The sequence below is a fragment of the Pocillopora verrucosa genome, chromosome 9, assembly GCF_036669915.1.
Source record: "Pocillopora verrucosa isolate sample1 chromosome 9, ASM3666991v2, whole genome shotgun sequence".
NCBI lineage: Eukaryota > Metazoa > Cnidaria > Anthozoa > Scleractinia > Pocilloporidae > Pocillopora > Pocillopora verrucosa.
Genome location: NC_089320.1, coordinates 3,673,003 through 3,690,068, shown reverse-complemented (window position 1 = coordinate 3,690,068; position 17,066 = coordinate 3,673,003). Strand labels below are relative to the sequence as shown.

At 36.9% G+C, this 17,066-nt stretch overlaps 3 protein-coding genes across 4 annotated transcripts; 1 reads left to right on the top strand and 2 right to left on the bottom strand.

Annotated features, from left to right (window-relative positions):
• Nucleotides 1–387: 387 nt before the first annotated feature.
• Nucleotides 388–6,372, bottom strand: LOC131785893 (uncharacterized). Of its 2 annotated transcripts, none has more exons than XM_066172291.1 (6): nucleotides 5,692–6,372; nucleotides 5,415–5,567; nucleotides 4,412–4,456; nucleotides 2,826–2,864; nucleotides 1,271–1,451; nucleotides 388–528 (listed from the first exon to the last, which is right to left on the bottom strand). In XM_066172291.1, the coding sequence occupies exons 1-5, from the start codon at nucleotides 5,855–5,857 to the stop codon at nucleotides 1,288–1,290; spliced, it is 567 nt and encodes a 188-aa protein (XP_066028388.1). In that variant the 5' UTR covers nucleotides 5,858–6,372; the 3' UTR covers nucleotides 388–528; nucleotides 1,271–1,287. The 2 variants fall into 2 exon arrangements, with proteins under 2 accessions (XP_066028388.1, XP_058958832.2); XM_059102849.2 differs by having other exon boundaries at nucleotides 1,287–1,451; nucleotides 5,692–6,367.
• A 183-nt stretch (nucleotides 6,373–6,555) lies between these two features.
• Nucleotides 6,556–9,631, bottom strand: LOC131785905 (MKRN2 opposite strand protein-like). The gene is made up of 3 exons (XM_059102863.2): nucleotides 9,245–9,631; nucleotides 8,192–8,401; nucleotides 6,556–7,294 (listed from the first exon to the last, which is right to left on the bottom strand). The coding sequence occupies exons 1-3, from the start codon at nucleotides 9,463–9,465 to the stop codon at nucleotides 7,090–7,092; spliced, it is 636 nt and encodes a 211-aa protein (XP_058958846.2). The 5' UTR covers nucleotides 9,466–9,631; the 3' UTR covers nucleotides 6,556–7,089.
• A 695-nt stretch (nucleotides 9,632–10,326) lies between these two features.
• LOC131785894 (thyrotropin-releasing hormone receptor-like) lies at nucleotides 10,327–15,717 on the top strand. The gene is made up of 3 exons (XM_059102850.2): nucleotides 10,327–11,386; nucleotides 13,694–13,895; nucleotides 14,383–15,717. The coding sequence occupies exons 1-3, from the start codon at nucleotides 10,595–10,597 to the stop codon at nucleotides 14,730–14,732; spliced, it is 1,344 nt and encodes a 447-aa protein (XP_058958833.2). The 5' UTR covers nucleotides 10,327–10,594; the 3' UTR covers nucleotides 14,733–15,717.
• Nucleotides 15,718–17,066: the final 1,349 nt, after the last annotated feature.

The following is a 17,066-nucleotide window of genomic DNA, read 5'->3' as shown; positions in this document are numbered from 1 at the left end:
CCTGGTCCCATGTAGAATCAACCATCTCACGAAATGAAATGCGATAGCATGCTAATTATTTTATATTCCCTCAGCAAAAAACTTAAAGAACTTTACAAAATGAACTAACAAGTTACAAAAAATAATAAATAGGGAATAATACATGGGCGCGCGTAGATATGGAATTAATCTTCGAGTGTTTAACTCGATAGCTCACGACTCAACTATTGAATTATTTTATAATGATAAATGATTAATAACTGTGGACTAAGAGGTCAATTCTCATTTTCTAGAAACATATGATGCTTCACTTTAAATAGCTGATTGACATTAGGGTGAAGAGAGAAGGGAGGAGGCACTTTTCAAATGAAGTTTACCTATTCTTCATTCAACACAAGACCACAAGACTTTATCAGCAATAGTTTTATTTCTTATTTAAGACAAATAATGTGAAAAATTGGTTGTAGTCCAACATAAAGAATAACAATCAGGTAAAAAAAGGCCATGGTCCAACTCAAAGAGGAAAAACAGAAAGCGAAGTCAGTTCAGCTGAAACAATAAAAGACAAAAGTATGCTTTAAGTTTAAAATTGCACCTCCATCACTGTAGAATGGGAAAAAAAAATAAATGGAAGGAGGAATATAAGGATGGCCTCACTGAACCATTTAACCTTTGCTTTTACTCAATTTTTTAGGCTTGACTTTTAAAGCTATCAACTTTTAAGTGTCTAATTTTTTTTGTTGGTCATCAAAAATGCTCCAATGTTTTTGCCTGGGTTATCTTCATCTTCATGCTGTCAAAAACGTGAAAAAGCTGTACCGTGCTTCCTTATAGACTCACAATTTATTTGCTTGATTCAACAATTTTGCTCCTGCACTTTGGTTGACTCCCACTCACAACTCTTGGCTTATTAGAAGGAAACACACTCAATGTCCTGTTATAAGCACGTGGAACAGTGCCATATATGGGATGATAAAACACATGCTGCATACAGGTTTGCTTAGTTATGTATAAATAAACAAAATCCCTTAGAAATGTTGTTGTTGTAGAGAAATTGAGAATAATTAACATATTGTACAGTTTCCAACAACAAAGGCCATGTTCAATCAATACTATGCTCCATTAGACTGCAGGATGTACTTTGAAAACTAGAAGTTAAAATACCAGAAAACAAAATAGTATTCATCTTGCAAAATATATATAATATATATATTATAATATATATTATATATTATAATATATATAATATATATATGGAGTATGTACAACACCAATAGTTTTATGATCTTACATATTTTTCTCCTGACCTTAATGGCACCCAGAGGTTGGTGAGAATGAACTTCTGAAGCCATTTCCAGAGCCTTTTTTGCAAAAGCACTTAATAGACAAGACGTCTGAGTTTCCTTGCATGCAATATGCATTCCTGTCACAAACCATTTGCCCCAGAAGTGCCATGCGTCCACTGCAAGGTTCTGAAGTAGAAAATGCAGTGAAGTCAAAATTACCACACTCATTCGGACAAGCATCCATGCCCTAATAAATGCCCTCCTCCAAATAAGGGCTCAGGCCTTGGGCCAATATATCAAACAAGCGCCATTCTCAAATAATTGGCTGCCCTCCTCCTCTTACTTTCTTAAATAGTAGGGATACAAGGACAACCTGTTTCTATTGCCGCTCCATTTATAACTTTTAACACTTCAGCAACAGTTGAATTAGGACAGGTTGATATTGAAGGAAATATGTTGTGTAAATTGTTCCATCAAATTCCATCACCATTATTTAATTGTAATTTACTATTGCACTGTACAGGAATAAGGTACAAAAGATAAGAAAAGGCAATTCTTTAAGTTGCTGACCAAAAATCTTAACCCTTTAACTCCCAGAAGTGGTTGACTTGTAAAATCTCCCTATAAAATCCATTCATTAACCAGCAAACAGGTAATGAGAATACTCAGACTTATCATCTTGAAGTTATCTTGATCTAACACTAATTTACAAGGAAATGTGAAGCAGTTAGAGGGGAGAATTAACAATCAGATCTTAAAATTTTAAAGGGTTAAGATATAACTCACTATAAACATTGAAGGGACTCAGATAAACTTTCCTTAAAAGACAAACACTTTGTTTCAATTGAAAGATGGAACAATTTTGTTGCCAAGAAAGGTCTGATTTATCAATCTTTTGCCTCTTATAATAATAATTACATAGTTTTTAAGATTCCCCCTTGCTTAAAGCATAGTGCTACCTGATCATGACTGATCATCTACTGAGTCTACTTTTATCCCTTTACATCAGTATGCATATTCTCCTTGCTGTTCTCTATGCATTTCCTGAGGTGCTAACAAGGAGAGTTTGTTTATTAATCTATTGGTCTTTTAGTTTGTGATAGTTTCCTTTACTCTCATGACTTTTAATATTTAATTCAGGGGAGATATTGTATGGAGAAATTAGATGCTCGTCACTCTTATGGTTTAAAGCATTAAACATTTATATATTATGGACCTTACGCAGTCAAGATGGCAATGCTGAGGTGGACATCAATTGAAAAAGATGTGTTTACTGACTATTATTGCACCACGCCTTGAGTTTCAGCGTTAAGTATGTTAGCGCCCCAGAGTTGCAATTAAATACTTGAATAATTTGTTGTTGCGTTTTGTTCTCAGACCACATGACAATTGACAATTTCATGTTGTTGTTTTTTAGGCAATGCCTGAGAAATGAACAAATTTAAAACAGCAATTGCTCTGTCCATTAGATCTCTTGTTTTGCAATATCCTTTTTGCCATTGCAGTTGTGGTTTGTTTAAGGTCCTTATTCTATTTGGCACCAAATTAGAGGTAACTTACTGATTTCCTGATTTCTGCTCCACATTCCCCAAATCCACCCTAGAAATAAAGAAACATGCTGTTGATCATGTTCATTTTTTTCTTGCTTAACAAATAAATAGATACAGAAAAAACCTGATTCAAAAAGAAACTACTGATCTACAAAGATGAAATATTAACTTTGTTATCCCATCAAGTCGCCAACTCACCCATGGATACAATTACTTCAATAAGCTCATTAAAGAATTAGTCTTGTTTTAAGTGATGGTTTGATGTTTTGATAACAATTTGTTAACTTTATGCCCTTGCAGTGCATACCAAAGTATTGGGTGAACACAGGGCGTAAAATTGTACCTAATACAGGCGCTGATGTAACTAAATTTTTTACTTTGGCAACCAAATCCTGAAAATTAGTTGCCAAATTGGCAACTAGAATGTTTCTTAATAACCTTACCTAGAGATATAGTGAATTAAAAAGATTTGCAAAGATAAATCCACTGCAAACTTCCTCATTAAGTTTGTTTCCAAAATGCAGCACACACATTTCGACCGATAACTACATGCCATCTTGGATTTAGGTGAGCTTGAGGGTTGTATATCATCAATCCTAGTGTCCACTTTGTAGCACATTAAAGATCTTTTCCCTAACTTAATTTTGGAGGGTCTATCTAGAACACTGACAGCATAAAAAAAAGGTTTTGTTTGTCTTTGAAATGGCAGCCAACTTTTTTTGAATTGGCTACCAAATCGAAGAATTTAGGAGCCCAGTGGCTATCAGAAAAAAAAATTAATTTCATGCCCTGAGTTTCTGCACCATATCCTCATGAAAAGGAACAAGTCACATTCTCATTAACCATTAAGTAAAGTATGAAGATACTTTACAATCTTATTCGTTCCACAAAATCCTCATGAGATTTTTTAAAAGAAAGTAATCACCTGAGAAGTTAATTTTATTCATTCTTATATTGAAGAGCTAGAAGAATCTTTGATATAATTCTTGATAAAAGTAAGGAGATTCAAGTTGTCAATATAAGAAAACAATTATCTTAAAAGTTAAGATTCGGTCAAAGAAAGTAATTAACTGAGGGATTAATTTTATTAATTCCCATATTGAATGCATCTGTAAAGTCAAAGGTGACAGTAAAGATCAAAATGAGGTAAGGACCCCACTGACACCCTTGGCTGCTCATCATGTGACACTTTTTTGTTCTCACCACATATCACCGCAATCTGTAATCTACAAGTTAACCGACCTACAGCAACATGCAATCTATTTGTTGACTTCATATCTGAAACATTTGGCCATGTTATGTAGACAACCATCAAGGAAAAGTGCAGGGATACTTAGCGTTCTTTAATACACATCTGAGCTTTTCCTGAACTTAGGTTCTCTCAGAAAATTATGTTTTTCACTTGATTTCCATTGCTTGCTTATTTGCTGTTTTTATGTTTTTTGCCTGACCAAATGACTAAAAGGAAATAGGAAAGGATATATTTCGCATGGATAGCTCTAATCTTGTCTGCATGGTTAACTACCATGGGTCAGGTCAGACTATGACATTACATTCATTATATGAAATACCATTAATGATGATCTTCTCACTTACATCTTCTCTCTCTCACACCTGGATGACCTTCAGGAGAACCTTCCACTAAGAAAGCAAAAAAATTGTCATTCAATTAACCTTCAGTGATTTGAAGGAGATTTTGGGAAAATTTTGTATGCAGCTTTGAAGCTTTGAGACAGGATTCAGTGAGTCTTGCAACATAAAATAAGATAAATTTCTTGGCTTTAATAATCTTGAAGTTAGTTCAAAGACATCAGATTTAAGGAACGCTCGTGACTTCACTAACTTGAGGGAACAAAATTTAACTGTTTTGCTGGGTTGAGAAGAAAGTAATTCAGTGTAACTGGACATAATGCATTCCAGTCTTTGGAGTACACCAGGCCTACATGCTACAGAGCTGGAAAACATTTCAGTGCATGTCACAAGCCTTTCAGGGCTCATGCTCATGAAAAATTGTAAAGCTGCATGCAAGCAGGGAGAGTGGTAAAACTTGAAACTCTTTTCTATAGAATGTCATTCAAAAAGGGCATAAAATCTATTTTTGCACGCCATAGTTTTTACCTTACACACTTGCTGAAATTAAGCTGCAAACTGTTGTACTTTGATGACAAAAATGCGCTCTACAATGACACCCATATGTGAGCTGGGCGGTCCTCCACAGGAATCTGTTTTTGTTAGCGGCTTCAATGGATCAAAGGCATTTAACGTTTCAACTCTTTTAAAATTACCGCCATAGTCACGAGTGCAGATGTTATTCAGCTCTATCGCCGGTGATACTAAAACTACTGCGTGCAATATTGTGATTCTGACCCTCAGAATGGACTTTGAGAGAAAAAAGTTTTTCTTGTACTTGCCATACTCTGCAGACTGGCAAACATCTATTCACTAGCAAGGTTGACATCATACATGAAAACCTAGATACATCGAGACTTACACAATAATTTCATTTGGAGCAAGAAAACAGTCTTTGACGATAACCTTCCTCCGATGCTGTAGACAAATACGAAACCAATAATTTTCACATGTTTAAGTACATTTGTACCTGAAACACAGCCCGAGCTGATAGCCCAGCCATCACCAAGAGCTCCTTCCTTGCATTTGCATGCAATAGCACCATCTCCCTCCAAGCATTCTGCATGGTCATCACAGACAGTTCTTCCAACTGAAGCATAGTCGTCAGCACAGATCTTGGGCTCTGTTGAGGAAATATAGGTAGGCAAATATTTAACATGGATTGTATTGATTGGTGACCAGAACTTCTCAAAACAACTTCCGGAAAAAAAATATCATTCTAAAAATTGAACCGATTCGTTTCTTACCGATAGGCTCCTTACTGATAGGCTCCTTACTGATAGGCTCCTTACCGATCGGCTCTTCACCGATAGGCTCTTTACCGATAGGCTCTTCCGCATACGCGTTGCAAAACAGAAGAGAGACCACTAAAGATACGAACATCGTTTGACCGAAAGAAATCCTGACCTTCATCTTGCTAATCAATCGAAATGTTATTTGCCTTAGTTTGTAACCGTTCAGCGTCAACTGTGACTGATTAGATCAAATTTATGTCTTTGCTTTTCATGTCGAATTCGTCAAACGTCAACTGCTGATGTTAGCAGTTTTAAATGAGTTTACACCAATCACCTCCTGTATACAGAAACAAATTTCATCGAAGGTCTGCTGGAATCTTCCAATGACGAATTATAATTGCCACATCACACTGTTTACCGTTGGTTATTCAAAGATAAAACGTGCCAAGGACCGTCACACTCCATGCAGGAACTTGATGTCAAAGCATTTTCCATCTTTTTCTACGAAGCATGTTTCGCCGCCATTTCTCGTGTACACTAGTGTACCGACATTTGTTTTCCAGTACCCGCGGACAACTGTGACAGAAAACGCGGAGGCCTGTAAACATTTTAAATAATCCTAAATAAATTGTCTCAAATGAAAATTATTTCTAAAGACGGCAAAAATCAGAAAAAAGAAAAACCCATCTGTATCTGTTTCCCTGCAGTGCATTTCCGCTGCCTTTAAGGCACAGGCAGACCACACTATGTGTTTGTGGTTAATCATTGTTGACATCTAAAGTACATCTATTTCTAAATATCTCAATAAAGTTAAATTAAATGTTAATCGATGCATTTGTGGTATTTTTTCGTCGTCATGAAACGTCAGGCTGGCCAAATTTCAGAGCTTCATTCATAACCTTGGTAGATTTTGTTTGTCTCATGTCAACAATAATTGGCCACAAACACATAGTGTGGTCTGCCTGTACTCAAAGAATCTGGAAAACAATACAAATTTTCACCAAAAGAAATTAAATTATACCCACGTGTAGAATAGTTATGCAACTAGCCCTTCAACTAGTAATATACAATTCTTTTATTCCATTCTTAAGATACTTAACCCTTTAACTCCCAAGATGTAATTCTTAATTCTCCCTACACTTTCTGCAGATTTCCTTGTAAATTAATGACAAGTGTTTGGTTTTGAATCAAGATAAAAACTTGCTCCTGATAAGTTCAGGTATTCTCATTACCTGCTTGCTGGATAATGTATGTAAATTATAGGGAGAAATTACATGTTGATCACTTCTGGGAGTTAAAGGATTAAAAGCAATTACACAACAAATCAGACTGACATGAAGAACATTTGTTTAATGATTCAATAATTCCTCCATTTCCCCTGATAAATTCATAAGTATCACAATATAGACATCATCTCCGACACCTTTCCACAGCAACTCCACCAGCATCTTGCACTCGTCTAAACAAATCAATATACTGAGCAGCTCTTATAGTCCATGGGAGAATATAATTTTTACAAAAATCCAGCTTTTTGAAGGGTTCCATATTTGTTGGCAAAAACTGATTCAGGAAGCCAAGAGCAAAATCATAGCAATTATTGTTGTGTTCATCATACCTAAAAATAGTAATAAAAAAATACTCTTAATGATGAGGTACCGGTAAAAGGGAATGAACTCTTTAGTGAATTCTGATTGACTACTAGATTCTCCCTTAAAACTGTCAGTTATTCCTTTGAAAAACATGGAAAGAATTTGGTTTAGCTTAAAAAGTTCACTTTCACCAAAGGCTTTACACTATAGATCATTTTAAATGCAAAACTATACTCAAACCACTACCAATAACGTATTCATCTTTTTTGTCTTTTTATCAGCTGGATAGATGTAAGGAAAGAAAGGTTTCCATCAGAGCCTGTTGATCAGTGCTCCTCATCTTAACCCTTTGACCCATAAAAGTGACTAGAATCTAATTTCTCCTTAAAATATCACCCCTGAATCACATATTAAGGTAACGAGAATGAAGGAAATGATCAACTAGAGAAGCTTTGAATGTTGAACAAATTCTCCTTGTCAGTACCTTAGGAAATGTATAGAGAAAATCCACACTGACATTAGAATGTGAAGGGTTGATAAATAATACTTACAAATTGTTATGTACACTGTTATAAAGTTGTAAAGAAAAGAAAAACTTGTATCCTCAATTGAACCTTGTTTATTGTATATGTTGGTCTCGAAGCATCAGAAACTATATACAAGTAATTTGATATAAAACAGATGAATCAAAAACAAGCCACAAAATCAAGGTGTGTCCTGTACAAACGAAACCACAAACGTGTGACTAAAGGTTATATGAAGAAATTGATTAAAAATAAATGTGACTGTTTGTAACATACACCATTACTCATGCATGTATAGGAGACATAATGCGTTTTCTCATTATGTTCCAAAAAAAATATATCACCAGAAAACTCATTGTAAGATAACAATACCTAAACTATAGTATTGATAAAACATACTCTTCTGGAGTCCATAGACTACTGCTATACATCTGTTTTAGTCTGGAGTCCCAAAGCTCTGAAGTAAAATCTTTAATTTCAGTTATGCCTACAACAAGACACTGTTCCCAGCCAGTTCTATCTGCATGAAGCCCAAGTTCATCAAAATTATAAACCATTCCATTTGAGGAGGTAATTCCAACATGAAGATTATCTCCACTTTTATATTCTCTGCAAAGTAAATATATTTCTAATCAATAAAAATCTTACCCTTGAATGAAACAACAGAAGAACCTTCTCAACAAAGCCTCAAAAGAATTTGACTGAAACCACCCCCCCCCCCATAAAAAAAATTGCAAATTTTGTTAAGGCCTACTTTCCATGTGACAAACAAGATCATTACGGAAAAGTGACCAAAACATAATTTCTCCTTACAATATCAATATCATATCAAGCAGACTAGTGTTAAGAATAATGAAAGATATCAATCAGGAAACTGTTATTTGATTGAACATCAAATTCTCTGAATCACCACTAAAAGAAATGTATGGCAGACAGTTAGAGGAATCTCTATTTAGATCTTGGGAGAGCAAGGGTTGATGCAATTGAGAAGCTCACTTGAAAACCAGGCCTTGTGTAAATGCTCTAATGATCCCACAGGGATAGAAGTCTGAAGATATACCAAGTGGCCCATCCATCCAGATGTACCTTGTTTGGTTTTCCAAAGCAAACGTCGACCGACGCGTCGGTAGGATCGGATTCTTTACCTTTACCGAGTATTGATACTTGCTCCCTGGATGGGATGTTTGCAACTATTGTCCCTCGCCAATCATCCTCTAGTGTTTGGCCAGATTCTCTCGGTAGTTTCCCAGTACCCCTCCATACCCATGGAGAAAAGCACTAATCTCATGAAACATTAGGGACAAGATTTCCGTACAGCCCCTTACTTAATTATGCATACAGTTCTTGGATAAAGAAAACAATGGCGGATAGCCTTTGAGTCTACGGCTTTGTTTTAGAATATATCGTAAGAGATTATACGGAAATCCTACCACAATGGGTTTCAGTTCTTACCTCAAGAAAGAGCCCCTCGTCGGCTTCACCACAAAAGAGCACGAACTGTCATTTTGTGACAAAAATGGACTTGGAACACGGAAAGGCGGAATTATCAAAGAACAACCTTTCAGTGATTTACCACACAGTGGACATGTCTCCGGAAACTTTGAGAAGAAAATATTCATTTGATTAGTACAATGCTGCATGCAGAGAATTCTATCCTCTGTAACTTCGCTCATTGTCCATTTAACAATCTATCCAAGGCAATTACAACTCGTCCGCGTCCGCCATATTTAATAATCTCATTCCCAATGCCCTCGGTCGCGGAACTTAAATTCCGGAAATTCCGGAAACTGCCGAGGACTTTCGTTCGAGAAAGGCGAAGATCGTAGTCGAGAAAGCGGCAAAAGCTTAGCTTTCAAGGGGCTAAAAGCCGACGAAGTGCTGATAAAGTATATTTGAAATTGAAATTTCGATGGCAAAGTATCAACTTACAAAGAACAAAATTGCATCAGAACATTTCCTACATTCCGTATCTGACATGGCAAATAAACTGTCAAACGTACAGGAAATATGTGGAATATTCTTGGCAGGAAGAATATCTATGGAAGTTTTTTGAGCCGTTTGAGTCATGTATTCTCTTAGCTTGAGCTGAAAAAAATTGATCAGTATTTATTTAGGCTTGTTGCGGCGCCATAAAACCGTAAGCAAAGAAGAAAACTTTTCTTGTCTTCCTAAGCTGAATAGATAGGTAGCCATCCGGAACAGAAAAAATATTAAATATTTTGTCTTTGTTGCGCATTACCGGCTTTTTAGCCTTGCCACGGCTGTCGAAAAAAACACCTGCTTTGTTCTAAAAATTGCGGAAATTTTCTCTTCATCTGAAACAATCGCATTGACTTGTTTTTAAACATTTCTACTAAATAAGCTCGTCAAAGCCTATTTAGCATTGGGCGAAAAATAAACCGCGTGGATTCAATTAACTTCTTGAAATTAATTAACTTTTTAAATTAGATTTCTTGGCGGCATTTAATAATTTCTAGCGAGACAGTTTTACAAAGTAAACAACTGCGGTGTCAAGAGAAGCGAAGAGAGCAAACATTGTACAATATAGGTATCTATTTCGAAAGAATTTATCATTTACTTGATAATATTGAGTACATGTCGCTTGGATCCGTGTCATCGGAGACAATTCCCAAACGGGACAGCCGCTAAAGACCCTTTTAAAGAATCTGGCTCTTGTGATCGGGTGCGCAAAGCCCCCGTAGAGAGTAATTGTTTTCAATTGGGCTTCACACATCTTGAACAACCTAGTACTCAACTCCTTCGCCGAGATATCATACTGGAAAGCTCGACGCAACTTTAGTAATGTCCTCTCCAGCCTCCGATTTCTTCCCTAATGCGACACCAAGCGTTCCAACGGTGCCTTTTCAAGTAAATCCCATTTTGGGACTCATTGTAGAAGTCGTGATTTTACTTCTGATTTGTGGACACTTCTTTATAATCACGACCCTCGGTTTATACAAGCCGTGGAATATTGCCGACCTGTTGTTGTTTTCGTTGTCCGTGGCGGATGCCCTGAATGCTGCGATACCCCTGCAAATGTTGAATGTACTGAATAACTTTATTGGTCCAGAGACATGGAATGAAGCCTCATGTGCTGTTTTCGTTATACTGACATATACATTCCGTATAGCCTCAGTGTGCACAATAACTCTGATATCTGGCGACAGAGCTATTCTATTGACAAGACCGCTTCAACATCATGTCATCGTTACGATAGAGAGGGCGAGAGTAGCTGTCATTGCAATCTGGCTATTCTCTATTTTCATGTCGATTTTGCCGTTTATTGGGGTTGGGAAAACGGGTTATCGGAAAGGCTTCTGCTTTTACCAGCTGTACGATTTCGGAGTGGCATACGGTTACATCATTGAAAGCATTGGTATCGTGCAGTTAATTCTCGTCTTGATCTGTTTTATTGCAATCAAGTTATCAAGCGGCAGGTTTGTAAAGCGCCAGTCGACGATGGCAGCTTCCAGGCAAACTGGCGGGAAAAACAAGCAAGCGCGGGAAACGGCTGGCACACGGCAAGTAAAGCAAATGTCCACTATGATGGCCATGGTAGTGTTGCTGTATTACATTAGTTGGTTACCTTATTTGGTAAGTTTATCCGACATGTAGCCGTATGTGTTTTTAAATCGAACATTACCACTAGATTCCTATGAAAATAACAATCCTTAGACCTGCCTCAATGCTAATTGAAGATTTACTCATGTTGCAGCAAAAACCGTGAAAATATTTGAAAACAATTCAGTCTGGCAGCATTTCAAAAGACGCGTATTTGTACACAAAAATTACTGAATATTTCAATTCCAATTACAGCGGTTGGATGGTCTAATAAAACTGTGCACACAAAAATATCTTACGTTTCCCTCAGATGATTACAGTTTTGTCGATTGGTAATTAGTTTTCCAAAACAAGTGTTTGAAAAGAAAATTTTCCCGTTTGTGTCCATATGTTTATCACGTTTATATGAACTTGTTAGCGACATTCGAGAAATGTGAACCAGTGTAAAATGAATTACTGTTTGTAGTTGAGTATTAATTGCTTTCTGGTCGATGACATTGGATCGTATCGTTTGTTTCTCTCGCTTTAATGGGTTTCGATAAACTTTGCTTGAATTCGATGTTCAAAGCTAACTAACAGAAGGAATAAACACGAGGAAAGCAAGCAGATGTTGTTTCAAAAACTTCATTTCATGGAAAATTATGTGTCGTCTTTCCTCAGCCTCATAAACCGAAGACTGAAAGCTTGGAACTCAATTATGGAAATGAAATTATTCACGGTTCCAGAAATAACTCTTGTAGTCTCCAATGTTTTGCATAAAAGCATTTCAACTTCCATTCAACAAGCAAATATTTACCTTTTGAAAAATGAGAGTAAACGCTTAGTAATCTGAAATTCTTTTAATTCCAATGGTCCTAATTCGTCCATGGCACCTTGGAAACCAATCGTTTCGTTTCACCTGACGACGGCTTCCAACATATTAATTCGAATCATTTAATTTTGTCTTTACTTCAGCCTAGCATTGTGTTTAGTTCTATAAAACAATGGAGGGATTACTGACTTTACTTGATGGCTTTCTCAGCCATGTTTTAAAGTTTTCAAGTTCTTTACCAGTCTTTTAGCTAGCTTCTCATTTTTCTCCTTTGTGGGCTTGCAGTTAGCCAGCAAGTTAGCTTTCGTAACTGAATCACTACTTCCAAAACCTCTCGTTCTCTGGAAGGTTTAATCCCATGAATCGGACGAGAACAAATCGTTTCCTCCAATTACGTATTGAGTTCATTGCAGCTTAATTCGGGCATTACGTAATGAAAACAAATTGATAAACAATAATCAGCTGTAATCGAACTAGTATGTGTTGAAAGATTGCGACAATTTGGAAAGCGAAGGCGAAGAACATTCTTCGAAAAATATTTCCTTGCCTTTTGTAGCTTTGGGAGGGGGTCATGATAGCGATTTTTTTTCTTTCAATGAAAAACTTTTCTTTCCATTGTTTACTTGTGATACCGCGCATGTTTTGAAAAAAGTGATTTGAACGCACTAATTTTTGACTGATTGCATCGATCGATATGATTGTGCTTGACATGAAAGAAAAGCTTAGTATTTCTCAAACAACCATGCCTCCCGTTCCTGAGATGAGACTATTAGAATCTTAACGTTTCGTGTCCGCTTTATTGTTTCATTGGGTTGTGGGAATTGTGCATTGACAAAGCTTGTTGACCAACCCCACTGGTGTTTGGTTAATACCAAACAAGATAACTTCATGCAGTTTGAATCGAAAGCATAAATGACTTTATGTATGTGCCAGGGTTTGCAAAGATATTGCAGTTAATGAAGCGAAAGTAGCAGTTAGAAGTTCAATTTACGAGATAATAGCCTTGAGTTTGAACAGCGTCCATCAAATAATCAGTCATGTAAACCCAATTAAGTAACACAGAACAGTAGCACAACAGTCAAACGTTGGGAATGCGCGATCAATTTTGGTTGCGCGCGCCAATTTCCCGCGCAAGATTCCAAAGGAAAACATAACAAACAACCGCTGTCTCACAAAATCGCAAAATAAGCGAAAGATAATTGAAACAATGGTAAAAAGTTTTAGAAAGAGAGGACCCTTTTCTCTACAAAGAATTACTTGAGACCTCTCGGAAACGAAGCTTATTCAATTACGGGTATTCTGTTGATTTACCACTCTATTATAAGGTTACCAAAAACGTTAAACGCCCATGAAACACCAGGACTTACCGACTTGTGTAGTTGTTTGTTACCCGTGTGAGAGAATTTGGTTATGACGGCCTGAAAGCATGCTACCTTGTCATTACAATGTTTGCACATATACAGACGTTTCACCACAGTGTTGACTAGGTGTCTCAAATATTAATTATTATTTATTGTTTTTTTTTTCAGTTAATAAACCTCTACAGTATGGTAACAGGGAAATTCAACCACTCCCAAGTTATCTTAGTTGGCATGCTATCTCTTGTAAACGCGCTCATCAACCCCATCTTGTACGGGAAAATGAGTCTGCGATACCGTCAGGGTTACATTTTCACCTTCAGGAAAATATTATCTTTGTGTGGTGCGTCAAAACCTGACGGCTCATTCTTTGGTAAGATTCTCATCGAACGATTATTAGAAGTTCGTTCGTCTTAGAAGTATAAAATAAAGCATATTCTTTCAAATTTCCAAATTTTAGATGGATATGACCATCGCAAACTTTGTCGCTTCTCCCTTTTAGAATAAGTCAAGTTGTTGGTGTTTCTGCAGGGGTACCCCACCTGTCAGCCAGCATTATTGAACTGCTCCATGAAGGAAGTTGGAATGGAAGAGGAAAGAGAGAGGCGTTTTGAATTGATATGTGGCCTTCTTTTCAAATAGATTTATCCAAGATTGCAGTCTCTTGGTCTACATCTGGTTGAATATGAACTTTAGTTCACCACTATTTTAGTCTCCTTTGCAGCTATTGTTTAGTGTTGTCACACTCTGAGAGGTGTTGCGTGACGAAATAATACCAAATGACGCATGCGTGAGAGGCTATTCTTTGTTTGTCACATATCTTTCTAATCCGGTTATATTTGTCACAATTTCTCTCACAGACGGTACACGTCGCGCTGCTTCGAAAATTGCAAGAAACTCGACAGCAGGTACTTCCTGCAATGCCAGACAAAGCATTGATGCTGCATACCAAGATGGCGGATTTAAGAGCGCTAATGAAGAATCTTCAACGAGGAGAGCCGGCGTACGATTTGAAGTCAACAACAAAGTGGATAATGAAGCAGAGGAAAGAGCATCAAATGCGTTTCTCTTGGTTGAAGACGGCAATGCTAACTTGAGAAGTCCAGATACCAGTTCATTGCAAACTTCTTTACGGAGCGAAGATGAAGACATAAAGAAGATTAATGGAGAATATTCACCGCTGGATGAAAGTTATGACAGCGTGCTGTAGATAAATGACTTTAGAAGTCTGATGTCAATTAGTTTCACTTCTTCTGTCCAAAAAGGAACGCAGCTAACAAACACAAGACCGATGATTGTTGGCGGAGATCTGGAGAGAGTGATTGATTTGTTGTTGGTAAAGATTTTGAACCCCATGAACCTTCACAAGACCTCTAATGGATAAGCTAGAAAAGATACTGAAAATCTAATTGTGTTTAGAATCGTTAAGCCTTTTTACGCAGTGAATTCTAGCTAAAAAAAGGCCCTTGTCTGATGTTGTCGAGCATTTCCCTCATTTGAGGATGTTTTGTCTCCAATGGTGAAGAAAAAATTGAAAGGAAACGGTGATATTGAATGCAAATTGTAAAAATAGGCTAAAAAAACCTGCTGATTTTGTGCAAAGTTGACAGTTTTTAGTGCATGGCGATTTCATGTTGAATATTGTAAATAGAATGGCTGAGTGGATGTATGTGTATTTACAAAATTGACAAACCAGTTCTCAGCGTATTTCTTTTGCTTGGCCTTACTTTACTTCAATTTTGACATATTCAAGTCAAATACTTGAATATATTAGAAAATATAACAGAATACTTACTGGGGCCCACTTGTCGAGGAAGTGTTCTTTCTCCCATTCCCATTCCTAGTGGATATCGCGCGGACAACAAAGTAACGCACCGCCTGGGAACATGACAGTTCTGAGAAGACACATATCCTTCCACACGTTTGTCTTCGTAGTATGAAACTTCACGGCCTCAATATAAAAATCAATTCCTTAAAAATGCGATCTAGGTTTTTTAAAGACTTTCTATGTCTGTTTACGGGTAGGAAAATAAGTTTCCAAGTCGTTCTATGTCAGTGCTCAATGATATCAGCACAATTTTTCCTTTTTTTTATTTCACGCCTTATACTTCCTTTCACCTTATTAACCAAGAGTGACTAGCATCTAATTTTTCCATATAATATCACCCCTGAATCAGACATTAAGGTCATGAGAATAAAGGAAAGGATCACCAACTAAAGAAGCTCTTGATTGTTAAATAAATTATCCTTTTCAGTACTCTTGGAGATGTAAAGGGAATATCCATACTGATATTAGGGTGAAAAGAGTCACCAATCGTGGTTATCCGAGACAAATGAATGTGTGCAGCGACAGTACTTTAAGGTGGAGGGAGGAAGGAAGGGAAAATTGAGGGGCGAGGGAGGAGAAGGGAAATTTAGGGGGAGGGAGGGGGAAGGAAAATTTAAGGGGGGTGGGAGGGGGAAGGGAAATTTAAGGGGGGAGGGAAGGTGGTAGGAAAATTTAAGGGGGGGAGGGAGGGAGAATGGAAATTTTAACCTTTATTTTGTTTGGTAGTGAGTATAAAACAGATAAAGGAAAGCGGAAATTTGACAAAGGTCAAACCACAACATAAGCATGTGGGAGTGTGCCGACATTTTTTTCGCCCTCTTTGTCGCGGTAAGACGAGTCCTCGATTAGAGAAACTATGAATTAAATTGAAAGTCAATAATTGAGAATTTTGCAAATTCATCTCAGCTTGTTTTTACATTTTAATGATTTCAAATTACCTCTTATTGCAGTCATTATCTCTCTTAACTCTTTAATTTCTATGAGTGACCAAAACAGATTTTCTCCTTACAATATCAATACAATAGCAAGCAGAGAAGAGGCGAAAACAAAGAAAGATATCAATAATAGGATTATTAGTTAATCTAATACCAAATTTTTATGAATTAACTTCGCAAAAATCATAAGGCGTGGCTTGGCGTGACCGAGTGGTATGGGTGCTGGACTTGTAAACTAGTGGTCCCGGGTTCAAGTCCTCTACCCTGCCATTTACTGGATTTTTCTCAGTCGCCTCGAGTTCAACTCCTCGACTGCACTGCGAAAATAGTAAACTGCTCTGCCTCCTGCCAGTTGAGATTTTCAAGCACTTTGTGTTTATTTCAGTCATGGTAAAGCGCTATTGTCTAGCGATAGAAATAGCACTATTTGAATAAAGTTTTATCATTAAGACAGTACGGACTGAGTTAAACGAACGCACCATAACGAGTTATAAAAACCCCCCACGAGATAAATTAAATTTTATGAGCTCATTAAACGCAAGTTTTATTCAAGATTCGCAATACGTCATTACGTAATTATTTATTAATTTTCATGTAAAATGTAACGTCGCTGAATTTTATCTTTTTGTTCCACAGGAAAGCAAGGCTTTTTTTTTTAATCTTTTCGATTCTAAGCGGATGTTTCGTTCCGGAAAACACAGATTTCGTAATTTCCAGAGTATGAAAGCATAGAAGAAATTGCTGATGAATTCACCACAATGACAGCTCATCTGTCTGTACT

Excerpts from the sequence above, each read along its gene's own strand:
- LOC131785893 (XM_066172291.1), bottom strand. The coding sequence starts at position 5,857 with ATGAAGGTCAGGATTTCTTTCGGTCAAACGATGTTCGTATCTTTAGTG. Across the intron at positions 2,865-4,411 it reads AGGTGTGAGAGAGAGAAGAT|GGTGGATTTGGGGAATGTGG; the intron begins GTAAGTGAGAAG and ends CTTTATTTCTAG. Across the intron at positions 1,452-2,825 it reads GAGCAGAAATCAGGAAATCA|AACCTTGCAGTGGACGCATG; the intron begins GTAAGTTACCTC and ends TTTCTACTTCAG.
- LOC131785905 (XM_059102863.2), bottom strand. The coding sequence starts at position 9,465 with ATGAGCGAAGTTACAGAGGATAGAATTCTCTGCATGCAGCATTGTACT. Across the intron at positions 8,402-9,244 it reads ACGAGGGGCTCTTTCTTGAG|AGAATATAAAAGTGGAGATA; the intron begins GTAAGAACTGAA and ends TTTACTTTGCAG. Across the intron at positions 7,295-8,191 it reads AGTCTATGGACTCCAGAAGA|GTATGATGAACACAACAATA; the intron begins GTATGTTTTATC and ends TACTATTTTTAG.
- LOC131785894 (XM_059102850.2), top strand. The coding sequence starts at position 10,595 with ATGTCCTCTCCAGCCTCCGATTTCTTCCCTAATGCGACACCAAGCGTT. Across the intron at positions 11,387-13,693 it reads TTAGTTGGTTACCTTATTTG|TTAATAAACCTCTACAGTAT; the intron begins GTAAGTTTATCC and ends TTTTTTTTTCAG. Across the intron at positions 13,896-14,382 it reads ACCTGACGGCTCATTCTTTG|ACGGTACACGTCGCGCTGCT; the intron begins GTAAGATTCTCA and ends TTTCTCTCACAG.